Source organism: Hyperolius riggenbachi, chromosome 2 (genome assembly GCF_040937935.1).
Source record: "Hyperolius riggenbachi isolate aHypRig1 chromosome 2, aHypRig1.pri, whole genome shotgun sequence".
Taxonomy (NCBI): Eukaryota; Metazoa; Chordata; class Amphibia; order Anura; family Hyperoliidae; genus Hyperolius; species Hyperolius riggenbachi.
Genome location: NC_090647.1, coordinates 247,150,841 through 247,164,391, shown reverse-complemented (window position 1 = coordinate 247,164,391; position 13,551 = coordinate 247,150,841). Strand labels below are relative to the sequence as shown.

General features: G+C 41.6%; 1 protein-coding gene across 4 annotated transcripts in view; it reads left to right on the top strand.

The window, feature by feature from the left end:
- IFT57 (intraflagellar transport 57) overlaps positions 1-13,551 on the top strand; it is a 69,692-nt gene that overhangs the window by 15,048 nt on the left and 41,093 nt on the right. For all 4 annotated transcript variants that reach the window (XM_068268462.1, XM_068268461.1, XM_068268463.1 and 1 more), the window contains exons 4-6: positions 820-938; positions 3,572-3,662; positions 8,690-8,761. In XM_068268462.1, the coding sequence (XP_068124563.1) occupies positions 820-938; positions 3,572-3,662; positions 8,690-8,761 (282 nt within the window). The remainder of the gene's footprint in view (positions 1-819; positions 939-3,571; positions 3,663-8,689; positions 8,762-13,551) is intronic.

The window sequence follows — 13,551 nt, the reverse complement described above, 5'->3', positions numbered from 1 at the left end:
ATGTGCAAAATGGCTTTCCTGTCATTTCACTATTTGCCAGGTGTTCCGTCACTTTCTTGGACATAAAAAAATCTCTGGAGTTGGTAAGGTTAGGATTAGGCAGAGGAGAGGAGGTGGATAGTGGTAGGCACAGAAGAGGCTAGGTTAATGTTAGGCACTAGAGAGGGAGGTTCATTTTAAGCAGAGGAGAGGGAAGGATATTAATAGGCAGCGCAGAGTGGAGATTAGTGTTAGGCACTTGAGAGGTGAAGGTCAGTGTTAGGCATAAGCCTGCAGGTGACGCATTCTGAAGAAAACACTTTTGTCACCTCACCAGTCAAGGTTCGATGTATTCTCTTACATCTGACCTTGGGCACATCTCTTGGCCACTTCCCACATTGGCTGGCCAATTTGGGAACTGGCCACACTTCTGGCTTTGGCCATAACATATGAAAGAACCTTCAGTTTCCCTCTGTCTTGCTTTAGCTGAGATCGCTCATCCATCTGCTTCATTTTTCCAAAAGAAAAGATGGATAAAGAAGCAAGATGAAGAGTAACAATGTAATGTGATGGCCATGACTTGTAGGACAGTTTCAGCATTCATGTTTGCAAGGTCCCATTGGTACCTAAAAGTCTAGGCGGTGATGTTATGCCTACACCTAGGACTGTATATAGTTACGTCTGCCCGCCTGTATATCTTGCTGTTGCCTGTCTCGTTTGTGTTGTAAAAATTGTGAATGAAAATAAGCTAGTGGGTAAATCAGCCAGCTAGAAAAACAAAGGGAAAAAAATCTGCATTTTTTTTCAGCCCCTGAATCATATTTTTCTTTGATTTTTCAGGGTGGCACGGCTGACTTCCCCCCTTCTAAATTAAAGGCAGGCTATGGAGAGCAAGTGTGTTATGTTCTGGATTTTCTGTCTGAAGAAGTCTTAAAGCATGCAAGCTTTAACTGGAAAAAGTGAGATTTCCTTTATTTTACATCAACATGTGTAACAGTAGCGTTCAATGTTAATAGTTGCTGTTGTTATAACTATTGAGCTTTAGTTTACTTTTTCATTGAATAACATGATGCAAATCTTGTAAAGGAACTATAGACTATAACTGATGTGTAGTTGTTTGGGACATTGATTGTTTTCCTGTTTAACCTCCCTGCCTCACTCACATTAAAGAGAATCTGTACTGTGAAAATCTTACATAAATATACATACCAGCCTGTTAGTTGTCTTCTCCTAACCCCCTCTGTAACATTTAGCAGCTCAGCTCGTCCATACCGCCAGGGTGGCTACCTCTTCCTGTACTGGTAACAATATGAGACTCATACCTTTGGTACTAATGTTCTATTTCTTAGCTGTACTACACATACAATTCATTATATCTTAAGTTTATTTTCACTTCAGATTACCTTTAAGGCTATGCAACGTTTGCATCGTGTTGTAAATGTTGCGTTATTGTAATGCACTGCTGCAGTGCGTTACTTCTAATTGCACACTTTACAGATACCGGGAAGCATACTTTTCATTGTATCTACTGTGTGCACCGTTAATGCTGCATTAATGTCCGTTGTGACTCTTTTTTTTGGTGCATTGTGCTGTAATTTTTCATTGGGACTAACGTTGCATCACAATGTGCTGTGCTCCTCATACATTGCTACAGTTTTTAAGTGCTCTTCAACTGTCTAATGCCCCTGTATTGCACCTCAGTCCCAAGACCCCAAACCTCAGCCAGCTTTCTAGCCATCATAACCTGTGTTCAGGGCCGCGCCTGGGCGGGTGCTGCGGGTGCATTGCACCCAGGCGCCTCTCTCTGTCAGGCGCCGCACGGCCGCCGCTCACCCCCTCTGTCCGCCGCACCCTCCCTCCCTCTAGCCGCGTCCATTGGGCGCAGGGGGGCGTGGCGCCCCGGGTGACTGACACCCAAGGGGGTGTCGCCACGACCCCCCATGGTGGGGGAAGAGCAGCGCTAGGAGGGGTGAGGACAGCCGCGGGGAGGGGGGACAGATTCCCTCACCTGGGTCCCCTCCTTCTGCGCTGCGCTCTTCCCCGCTGCTGGCCGCCCGTTTCATCTCCCTGCTGTGGGGAGGCAGAGCAGGGCTACGGCAAGATGGCTGCCAAAGCCCTGCTCTGGAGACTATTTGTGTCTCCAGCATTCTGCCTGTCAGCGCGGAGGATCGTCGGGGAGCTGCACGTCAGAGGCCGGCCAGGTGAGTGATTTTTTTTTCCACAGCACTGCTCCCCACATAACGATTATTTTCTGGTGAATGCTCCCCACATAACGATTATTTTCTTGTGAATGCTCCCCACATAACGATTATTTTCTTGTGAATGCTCCCCACATAACGATTATTTTCTGGTGATAGCTCCCTACATAACGATTATTTTCTGGTGATAGTTCCCCATATAACAATTTATTTTCTGGTGAATGCTCCCTACATTGCGATTATTTTCTGGTGAATGCTCCCCACATAATGATTATTTTCTGGTGAATGCTGCCCACATAATGATTATGGACATGGGTGTGGTTATGTGGTTAGGCGCGGTTAATTTAACCACTCCCATAGGCGGAGAACATCTTGCACCCAGGTGCCAGGCACCCCAGGCTCACCCCTGCCTGTGTTACAGCTCTGTTGAGCCCATGGTAGTACTGTAGATCTCCCTAGCTTTGTAATGCTTAACCACTTCAACCCAAAGGGGTTTTTACCCTAACGGACAAGAGCTTTCTGTGCTCATCCCTTTCATTTGCCAATAGTTTAATCACTACTAATCACAATGAAATTATCTATATCTTGTTTTTTTCACCACCAAATTGGGCTTTTTGGGGTTGATATTTGTTTTTAGTAATTACTTTATTTTCTATGCATTTTAAAGGGAAAAACAAGGAAAAAATGAAAAAATACACTATTTCTCCAATATCAACCCCTATAGTTTTAATATAAACACTGCTACTATGCATAAAACCCACACATTTTATCTGCCTATTTGTTCTGGTTATTACAAGATTTTAATTATGTCCCTAGTACAAAGTATGGTGACAATATAGTATTTGGAAATAAAGATGTATTTTTTTTCTATGGTGTTTTTTTTTCTCTCACTATTTTCACGTGCACGTGCACAGGAATGCACAAGCAGGAGTGTGCACGCGTGCGGGAATGCACGCACAGGAGCGCGCACAGCGACAGCAGCACTATTTGACTTATAAAATGTCCTGGAGCCATTAAGAGGCTCTAGCAGGACGTTTTTGTAAGTCACCTTGTCATTAAGTGGTTAATAACCATAGACAGCGGTATGCTTCGGTGTGAGGAGGTTAATGTTAGGTGACTTGAAAGGGGTTTGCTTAGTTAGGGGGTGCTAGTGTTTGGCATTAGGAAAACTAATAGTAGAGTTTCGGCATCACCAGCCACTCAAGTCTATATGCGACTTTGTAATGCTGTACATACTCCTAAGACCATCTGTGACTACTGACCAATTGGAGGGTTGCAGTATGACAGGTAGGTAGCCAGGATAATCGGCCGGGTGGAGCACCCACCAAAAAGACGCTGCACATCTATTGTCTCCATTGTACTCGGTTTTCTGATTCTGGCTTTTTCCTCTATAGGCCTACATATCCTTCAGAAAAAACTGATGAAGAAGTTGTATTGGAAGATGATGCAGAGCTGACATTAAATAAATTTGAAGAGGAAATTGTTGTAAGCATTACCAGTTTGATAAAAGTTTTTATTTTAAAGGGGGTTTCTTGTAGGGATGGTTAATGAGATGCAAATAATTTCAAGTAGATGCAGGATTATGCAAATGTTATATGCAACTTTATGCAGCTTGAAAATTGACACATTGAATTTTACCTCAGCAGGATTTGATTGGTTCATTTTCAAGCTGCATATATTTCCATAATGCTGCATCAACTTGAAATTATTTGCATCTCATTGACCATACCTATTTTCTAGTTGGCACAGTTAAGTTATGACCCCTCATAACTGATACTCCTAGTCTCTAGTATTTAGCATGTTTCTTCAGCCAGTCAGATTTCACATTGTTAGCTCAATGAGGCAACAGCTTTGTTGACTGTATTCAGAACTAAGGGAACCCTTATGCATAGTTTAATTACAAGGGTAAAAAATATCATAAGTTGATATGCTGTCCAAAATTGTGTTGTGTAAACTTCCATTTGAAGTGGTCTTTTCAGGTAAAGTAAAGCTGCATTTAAACATCCTTACAGGGGTCTAGTCCTGGGAAAAGAGGTGAGTGGACTCACCAGGAAAACCCCTGCGCCGCGCGTAGCGCACCAAATAATAGGCGTGGTCAAGCATAACATGGGCGTGGTCATGGGTGGGGCCAAATATAAATGAACTTAGCAGTGATGTAAAAGGTCTGCCGGGGAAGTTTGAGCTCTGCCGTAGTGTATCCCCCAAAAATAGATGTAATCTGACAGCATTTCACCAAAAAGACACATAATCTGGTAGAAATTCCTCCAAAATACAGATAATATGGCAGTGGTTCCCCCAAAATAGACAATCTGGCAGCAGCAGTTCCCCCAACATACACATAATTTGGAAGCAGTTCCCCAAAATACGCGAAACCTGGCAGCGGATCACCGAAAATACACGTAACACCCAAAATACATATAATCTGGCAGCAGTGGTCCCTCAAATACACTCAATCTGGCAGCAGTTCCCCAAAATACACGTAATCTAGCAGCAGCCGTTCCCCTAACATACACATAATCTGGCAGCTGTTCCCCAAAATACATAACAGCGGTTCCACAAAAATGCAGATAATCTGACAGCAGTTCCCCCAAAATATGTACCCCCAGCATAGGTAGCCAGGTCTATAGGTGTCCCCAGTATAAGTAGCCATGAGTATAGTAGTCCCCAGTATATGTAGCCAGAGGTATAGTTGCCCAGTGTATGTAGCCAGGTGTACATGTGCCCAGTATATGTAGCCAGGGTATATGTGTCCAGTATATGTAGCCAGGGGTATATGTGTCCAGTATATGTAGCCAGGGGTATATGTGTCCAGTATATGTAGCCAGGGGTATATGTGTCCAGTATATGTAGCCAGGGGTATATGTGTCCAGTATATGTAGCCAGGGGTATATGTGTCCAGTATATGTAGCCAGGGGTATATGTGTCCAGTATATGTAGCCAGGTGTATATGTGTCCAGTATATGTAGTCAGGGGTATATGTCCCAGTATATGTAGCCAGGGATATATGTGCCCAGTATATGTAGCCAGGGGTATATGTGCCCAGTATATGTAGGCAGGGGTACATGTGCCCAGTATATATGTAGTCAGGTGTCCCCCCAGCAGGAGGGGAGTAGCGCAGTGGAAGGAGAGCTGTGGGCAGCGGTGGGGAAGGGGGGCCATCTTCCCCCTCACCTTGGGGCTCTCCATCCCTCGCTCTCCCCTCCAGAACTAACGTGTGGACTGCTAGCAGCGGGCAAGACTTACCTCTTCCTTCCGGCGCGAGCACTCCACTGCCGCTATTCTGGTCCAGACCAGAGCAGCGGCACGCAGATACGGCGCCGGAACGAGGAAGAGGTAAGTCCCGCCCACTGCTAGCCGCCCACACGTTAGTTCTGGAGGGGAGAGCGAGGGATGGAGAGCCCCAAGGTGAGGGGGAAGATGGCCCCCCTTCCCCACCGCTGCTCACAGCTCTCCTTCCACTGCGCTGCTCCCCTCCACAAATGCCAGGGTGGACGGCGTCCACCCTCTGAAAAAAGCAAGAGGACGTCGTCCACCTGCGTCCACGCACCACTTGACCCCTGCATCCTTACTGTTCTTGCCTCCCAGCCACTCTTTTGGGTGGCCTCTTCTGTTCCTGGCTTGTCCAACTGTTAGGGCTGGTGCACACCAAGAGCTCTTCTGAGCACTTTGAAAAGCACTTGGCTAATGTTACCCTATGAGAGTGTTCCCACAGCAGATTTGTGATTTTTTTTTTTTTCAAAATTGCAAACATACTGCATGTAGCATTTTCTTTTTTTTTTTTTTTTGGAGCGATTCAGCTTGAATGATTGAGTAAAAACGCTTGTTCATTTAAAAATAACTCTGAAAATCGCTTCACAAAATCGCAATCGCCAAGCGAATGCTATTTCGATTTTGGTGTGCACTAGCCCTTAGTGCTGGTTCACACTTCAAGAGCTTTTTTAGCCCTAGTGAGTTGAAAAGCTCTTGCTAATGCAATGCTATGGGGGATTTTTATAAAATCACATTGCTCAGGTGAGATCACACGCATAGCATTACATTACCAAAAACTTTTAAAATCACAAGCACTTAGAAAAAGTTCTTGTCGTGTGAACCAGGCCTTAGGCTATATACACACTTGAGATAAGTCTTTTTAAAAAGGCAAGATCACAGACCAATTTTACCCCATTCCATGTAGTATGAGAGCCATACTCTACACAGTCTATTCTATGGAGCTGAACTCCACATCAGATAAAAATCTTCGCAAGATGCTGCACACAAAGATGCTGTACACATTAAACAGATCAGTACCTGCAAAAGATCAGTTCCTGAAAAAATCCGTTCTTGCAAAATGCATTCATAGTCTATGATATCTTCAGAGCCTCATACACACCTTGTTTAACAGACATTCATCTGCAGATCAGATCCACCAGGATGGATCTTCAGATCTGCAGATGATTGTCAGATATGCAGATGAATGTCTGCCAAACAAGGTGTGTATGCAGAGCCGGTTTAAGCAACAATGGGGCCCCAGGGCAAAATAAACCTGCCCCCCCCCCCCCAACATATACCCCGGAACAAAAATCGGCATTAGGGGACCTTTTTTTGCAGCTGGTATAGTCAGGGTGTGAAGTCCCAATCGGTCGGAGCTCCACATTCTGGCTATTCCAGCCTGCATGAGGGACAAGGGGTTAAAAAGTTTCAGGAGGGGGGACCCCACATAATTAAAAAAAAAAAAAAAATTCCCACACTCTAAACATAAATTTTTTGGGGGGGGAAATAGGAAAAAAATGCCAGGGATCTTCATACAGCCATATTGCGGCTGTATAGCGATCCCTGGCCAAAGCGCTGTGGCTGTGTATGGACCCCCTGGAAACCCCGTCAGGAAATTTATTGCGCTTTTGTTTGATGCATGTAAAATTACACTACCGTTAGGTTTGCTACTAAAAGTGACATTTACCGCATTTAAAAGTATACTTTTTTCCTTCGACACTTTAAAATCGATTTTCTCAAAAACTATAACCTCTTTTTGAAAAATTGTTTTTTCCTCTTATTCCTAATGATCTCCTTAACATATCCTCCAAATTTAGGGTTTCTAGCATTTAAGGTGGATTTGCTATTAACCATTAAAGTCGGCAGGTTTTTAAATGTGTATTTTTTTTCCTTTGAAACTTTAAAATCGATTTTCTCAAAAACTATAACATCTTTTTGAAAAATTGTTTTTTTCCTCTTATTCCTAATTATCTCCTTAACATATCCTCCAAATTTAGGGTTTCTAGCATTTAAGGTGGATTTGCTATTAACCATTAAAGTCGGCAGGTTTTTAAATGTGTATTTTTTTTCCTTTGAAACTTTAAAATCGATTTTCTCAAAAACTATAACATCTTTTTGAAAAATTGTTTTTTTCCTTTTATTCCTAATGATCTCCTTAACATATCCTCCAAATTTAGGGTTTCTAGCATTTAAGGTGGATTTGCTATTAACCATTAAAGTCGGCAGGTTTTTAAATGTGTATTTTTTTTCCTTTGAAACTTTAAAATCGATTTTCTCAAAAACTATAACATCTTTTTGAAAAATTGTTTTTTTCCTTTTATTCCTAATGATCTCCTTAACATATCCTCCAAATTTAGGATTTCTAGCATTTAAGGTGGATTTGCTATTAACCATTAAAGTCGGCAGGTTTTTAAATGTGTATTTTTTTTCCTTTGAAACTTTAAAATCGATTTTCTCAAAAACTATAAGGCCGATTTGAATTTTTTTTTCCTCTTGTAGCCACTGGGGGCCCCTACAAGCAGATATCATCATAGACTATGAATGCATTTTGCAGGAATGGATCTTTTGCAGGAACAGATCTTTTGCAGATACTGATCTGTTGAATGTGTACGGGCATCTTTGTGTCCAGCATCTAGCAAAGATTTTTATCTGATAGGGAGTTCAGCTCAATAGAATAGACTGTGTAGAGTATGGCTCTCATACTACATGGAATGGGTAAAATTGGTCTGTGATCTTGCCTTTTCCAAAGACTTTTTTTTTAATCTCAAGTGTGTATGTAGCCTAAAGCCTCATCTACACGGGTAGATGAGGCACCGATCCGGCGGCTCGATTAGCCACCGGATCGCCTCTTCCGCGTCCCCGCTCGCCGCGCGTGCGCCGCATTCGATACACCACTCGTCCCCGCCGGTGCCGCTTATCTTCCGCTTGATTCCCTGCCATTGTCCCCTCGCAGGGAGCGAGCAGGGAATCGGCGGTGGGGAGATCCGTCCTGTCGGATCTTAGCCACATCGCCGCCTCATCTACGTGTGTAGATGAGGCTTAACTCTGCACACTTACGAGATTACATCATCACACACAGCACAAAAGGGAAAAGTCATCAATTCTTCCTCACACAAACCTGCGATTGGGTCACGACACATGAAGAATGATTACATCACTCACACTTAATTATTATATAGTAACACAGACAATAATTTTCTTTATTTTATGTTTGATTGAATGTAAATACTTATTAAAGGGTAATAATAGATTATCATTTTCAGGAAGAAGAATCAGACAATGATGACGAACACTTAATGGATTTAACTGCACTTAAGACTCAAAGTAATACATTGGTAAGCCACTGTGTTTTATTCAGAGATGTGGGCCCTTATTCAGTTCACTTTTTATCCTGAGTTTTCTCCTAGATGATATTTTCACACCTTCTCAATACAATGCCTTTTAAGCAACCAGCAAGCAAGAAAATAGGTACTCAGGACAATGTTGACAGTGCTTTTTCACCTACCTTTACAATTGCAGTGTTGAAAAGTTATTTTAAACAGGAGAAAACTTACGAGAAAGAGTGACTTTAATAAGGGCAATGGAATTTTATTACAAAGCTAATTCATGAAAAAGGCCTTTTCTTTTTGTGGCACATAATAAAGTTAATTCAGTTTGCAAAGGCCCGTACACATGTACAACTTTTCCGCCAAACTATAGTCCAAACTTGGTCTGTTAGATGATAGTTGGGCGTGTATGCATGACAAACGACTAAACGAGTGACTGATAACAGCCGGTTTGCCTGATCCAACTGGCAGATCGACTCCCATGACTGTTGGGCTGATATCGAGCAGTTGGCCACGTGTGTGTAAGTGATTGGAACAACTTGTACTTGTTATAAATGCAGCCATATTGTGCAGTCCATCGTTCTGCTTGCGTGCGCAGTATGCAAATGAGTTGGTTGTTCAGTTGGTGGTGCGCGGAAAATACAAATCATGCAGTCGCTTGATCGTGCCATCAGTTATGTTGTCGGGTTAGTCGTGCGCTTTTTTTGGGCGTGTGTACATGCCTTAAAGAGAACCTGTACTGAGTAAAAATATTTAAAATAAACACATGAGGTAACTTCAAATGAACATTACATAGTTACCTTGCCATCAGTTCCTCTCAGAAGCTCACCATTTTCTTCTGACAATAATCCCTTCCAGTTCTGACAATATTTTGTCAGATCTGAAATATATCAGTTGCTGTCAGTAAAATATCAGTTGCTGTCAGTTATAGCTGAGAGGAAAACTGATGTACCAGGTAATGTCCATGTTTCCCTATGGCTCAAGTGGGCGATGTTACAGTTTAACTATGTGCTGACCAGAAAGCTGTTATGGGTAATGGCCATTTTCAAAATGGAGGACGAAAAATTCCCTTGATCACAGTCAACAAATAAGACGCAGGACAGGAGAAAGACACTGAGAAGTAGAGTACATGGAAGGTAAATATGACTTGTGTATGCTTATTTTGACTTTTAATTTTCAGTTCAGGTTTTCTTTAAAGAGAATCTGTATTGTTAAAATCGCACAAAAGTAAACATACCAGTGCGTTAGGGGACATCTCCTATTCCCCTCTGTCACAATTTCGCCGCTCCTCGCCACATTAAAAGTAGTCAAAAACTGTTTTAACCACTTCACCACTGAGGGGTTTTACCCCCTGACCACCAGAGCAATTTTCACCTTTCAGCGCTCCTTCCATTCATTTGTCTATAACTTTATCATTACTTATCAAAATGAAATGAACTATATCTTGTTTTTTCCGCCACCAATTAGGCTTTCTTTAGGTGGGACATTATGCCAAGAATTATTTTATTCTAAATGTGTTTTAATGGGAAAATAGGAAAAATGTGGGGAAAAATTAATTATTTTTCAGTTTTCGGCCATTATAGTTTTTAAATAATGCATGCTACTGTAATTAAAACCCATTAAATTTATTTGCCCTTTTGTCCCAGTTATAAAACCGTTTAAATTATGTCCCTATCACAATGTTTGGCGCCAATATTTTATTTGGAAATAAAGGTGCATTTTTTTCAGTTCTGCGTCCATCCCTAATTACAAGCCCATAGTTTATAAAGTAACAGTGTTATACCCTCTTGACATAAATATTTAAAAAGTTCAGTCCCTAAGGTAACTATTTATGTATTTTATTTTTTTTTATTGTAAATTTTTTAATTTTTTTTTTTTACTACAAAAAAAAAAAAAAAATAAAAATGGGGAGTGTGGGAGGTATTGAGTTAATTTTTTGTGTATAACTAATTCATTTGTTTGTGAAAAATGTTTAGGGTGTAGTTTTACTATTTGGCCACAAGATGGCCCCAGTAACTTTTTGTTTAATGCGACCTCCAGGAGGAAGTAGTAGGAGGCTGGGTAAGTTTTCTTTTTTCACAATGATCGCGCTGCTTAGCGGAAAAGCAGCGGATCATTGCGGGGCTTAGATCAACGAACGGAAATAGATTTTCCCGTTCATTGATCTCCGGGCGAGCGGCCAGCGGCGTGTTTACCCGCGGGAATGCGCGCTAAAGCGAGCGGGAGCGTGGGCAGCGGCAGGAGCGCGGAAAGTACGGCTTTCTCCGTCCCTGGGGGTTAAAGGATGGAAAAAGGGACGGAGAAATTCGTACGGGCGGGGGTAAAGTGGTTAAAAAGTTTGTTTATAAACAAACAAAATGGCCACCAAAACAGGAAGTAGGTTGATGTACAGTATGTCCACACATAGAAAATACATCCATACACAAGCAGGCTGTATACATCTTTCCTTTTGAATCTCAAGAGATCATTTGTGTGTTTACCTTCTGTCCCCTGCAGCTCTCATGCATGGAAGAGTAACAGGCTTCCTGCAGACAGCTCTGCCTGTGCCTGTGTTTGTAATTCCTCAGTATGTGTCAGCCAGTTCCTTTCACAGCCTAACAGAGGATGATTTTTATCCAGCTCTCTTTCACTGATATCAGATAGCAGAGACGCTGCTGGCTTATGTAAATAACACACACACTGGAGTGTGCATAGAGGGGCCTGGAGAGGGGTGTGCATAGCAGATCAGCACGGAAGAGTTGGCAGCCTTCCAGACACAGGACGACAAGTCCGACAGGGAAAAGATACATTGATTTATTACAGAGACAGTGATAGTAGAAAGTGCTGCAGTAAGCCAAAGCACATTACAATAGGTTTAGGAACTTGTAGGATGGTAGAACAAAGCATGCCATTTTTGTTACAGAGTCTCTTTAAGACAACTGTAGTTTTCTCAAATACATTGGGTTTTTCTCCATAACTAATTTTGTGAATAACTAATTTTTATTAGCCATTTCTCAGTTTAAGGCCTGGAAGACGTTAACATGTCCAATCTGCTTCTGATCAAGAAAGGGATTGAATTTGAGATCGGTAATCCACAAAATCCCTTTTTCAATCGGAAGCAGATTCGACATGTTGGAAGTATCGAACAATGCAAAATTTGTATTGTGTGTATCAGGCCTTATGGCGCATACACACCTTTGATTTGTATCGCCCTTGGATGACATAGCTGGGCCAGTCAGTACAGAGGCGTGTCAGCTGTGTAGCTGATGACGCGTACTGTTGCTATATGGTAGAGAGGGGGAGATGACGTTACGCAGTGGGTGGGGAGGGCTTCTTCAAAGAAGTTGGCCATCTGGATTGGTGAGTTGATGTGCAGGGCAGATCACTCAGCGGATCGTTCAGAAACAGCCTCATCAGTCTGCAGACAAACAGTACACATGCACTACTGTCGGGAGAACGACCGCCCAGCTGGAGGGTCTGACGGACCCGTCGTTCTCTTTAGTAGTGCGTGTGTACGCACCTTAAGATGAGAAAAGTGATTTGGAAGTTTAGTTAATCAGAAACAACCTATTTCAAATGATAGTATTTTAACTTAGAAAGTGCTGAAATATAAGAGAACATTTATGAGATGCACTTTTTAAATCAACACCAAAGTTTCTGAATCAAGAAGAAAGTAGATACAGAATTCCTTTATTATAGAAACAAAGACAAAATACCGAAGTAATGAAAACCTGGTCCACCCACGTAAGAGCAAGAAACGTACTTCAGTTTAGTTCACAACAAGGAAGTCACACAATGTATTTAGTAATAATAATATCCTTAAGTGAGGTGATAAATAATATTTAAACATACATATGAGATGAGCAAGGAAATGTAATGTGCACAGAGATTCCTTTATAGTGTTGATAGATTTGTGTCTATGTTAAATAAAATATCATACTGCTTTACGTATGTGAATATTCTCGTTTTTCCAGGTAATGCAATCTCCAGAGAAGAATAAGGCAGTTTTAACCAGTTCTCAAATTTTGCATAATACAAGTTGTTTCACTACTATAAGCTTCAGTCCTTCTTATGGTGGCCATACATGGTACAATTTTTTTTCATACAATCTTACCATTTCTATGTAGTATAAGGGTAAATTAAGTGAATATACTGAAAGGATAATTCAGGCAGTTCCCTTATACTTCATAGAATTGGTAAGATTGGATGAAAAAATTGTACCATGTATGGCCACCATTACTGGGAGCAATTGCACGTGTTATTTTAGCATTCACACTCGCATTATTTTGCACTGTTTGCATTTAAAAAAAAAAAAGCACTGCATGCTTTTTATTCTGGGGAGAAATGTGCGCATTTCAGAGTTCATAGGAGGTAAAAACAAAAACTAGCACGAAAAGGTGCACCAACAAAAGCACATACAATAACACAAGAGCATAAGCTTGTTGGACACATGAAAGAGCTCCAAGTGGTTCCATTGGTTCAGTGATAGACAGCTGTTATGGGATTTCACAAGTTTCAGCAGTTGCCTTGATTAGGGATGATCAATGAGATACAAATAATTCCCAAGTTGGTGCCGGAGTTTGAAGATTCTGGAAGCAAATATATGCAGCTTGAAAATGGGCCAATCAAATACCACCAAAGTTTAAATTAATTGGTCCCTTTTCAAGCTGCATACATTTGCATTCAAAATCTGTATAAACCTGCATCAACTCTGCATTATTTGCCTTTCATTGATCATCCCTAGTCATGATTGCAACAACTGGCCCATTCATGCTGTTATAACAGACATAGGGCTTGATTCACTAAGACAAATAGCATGC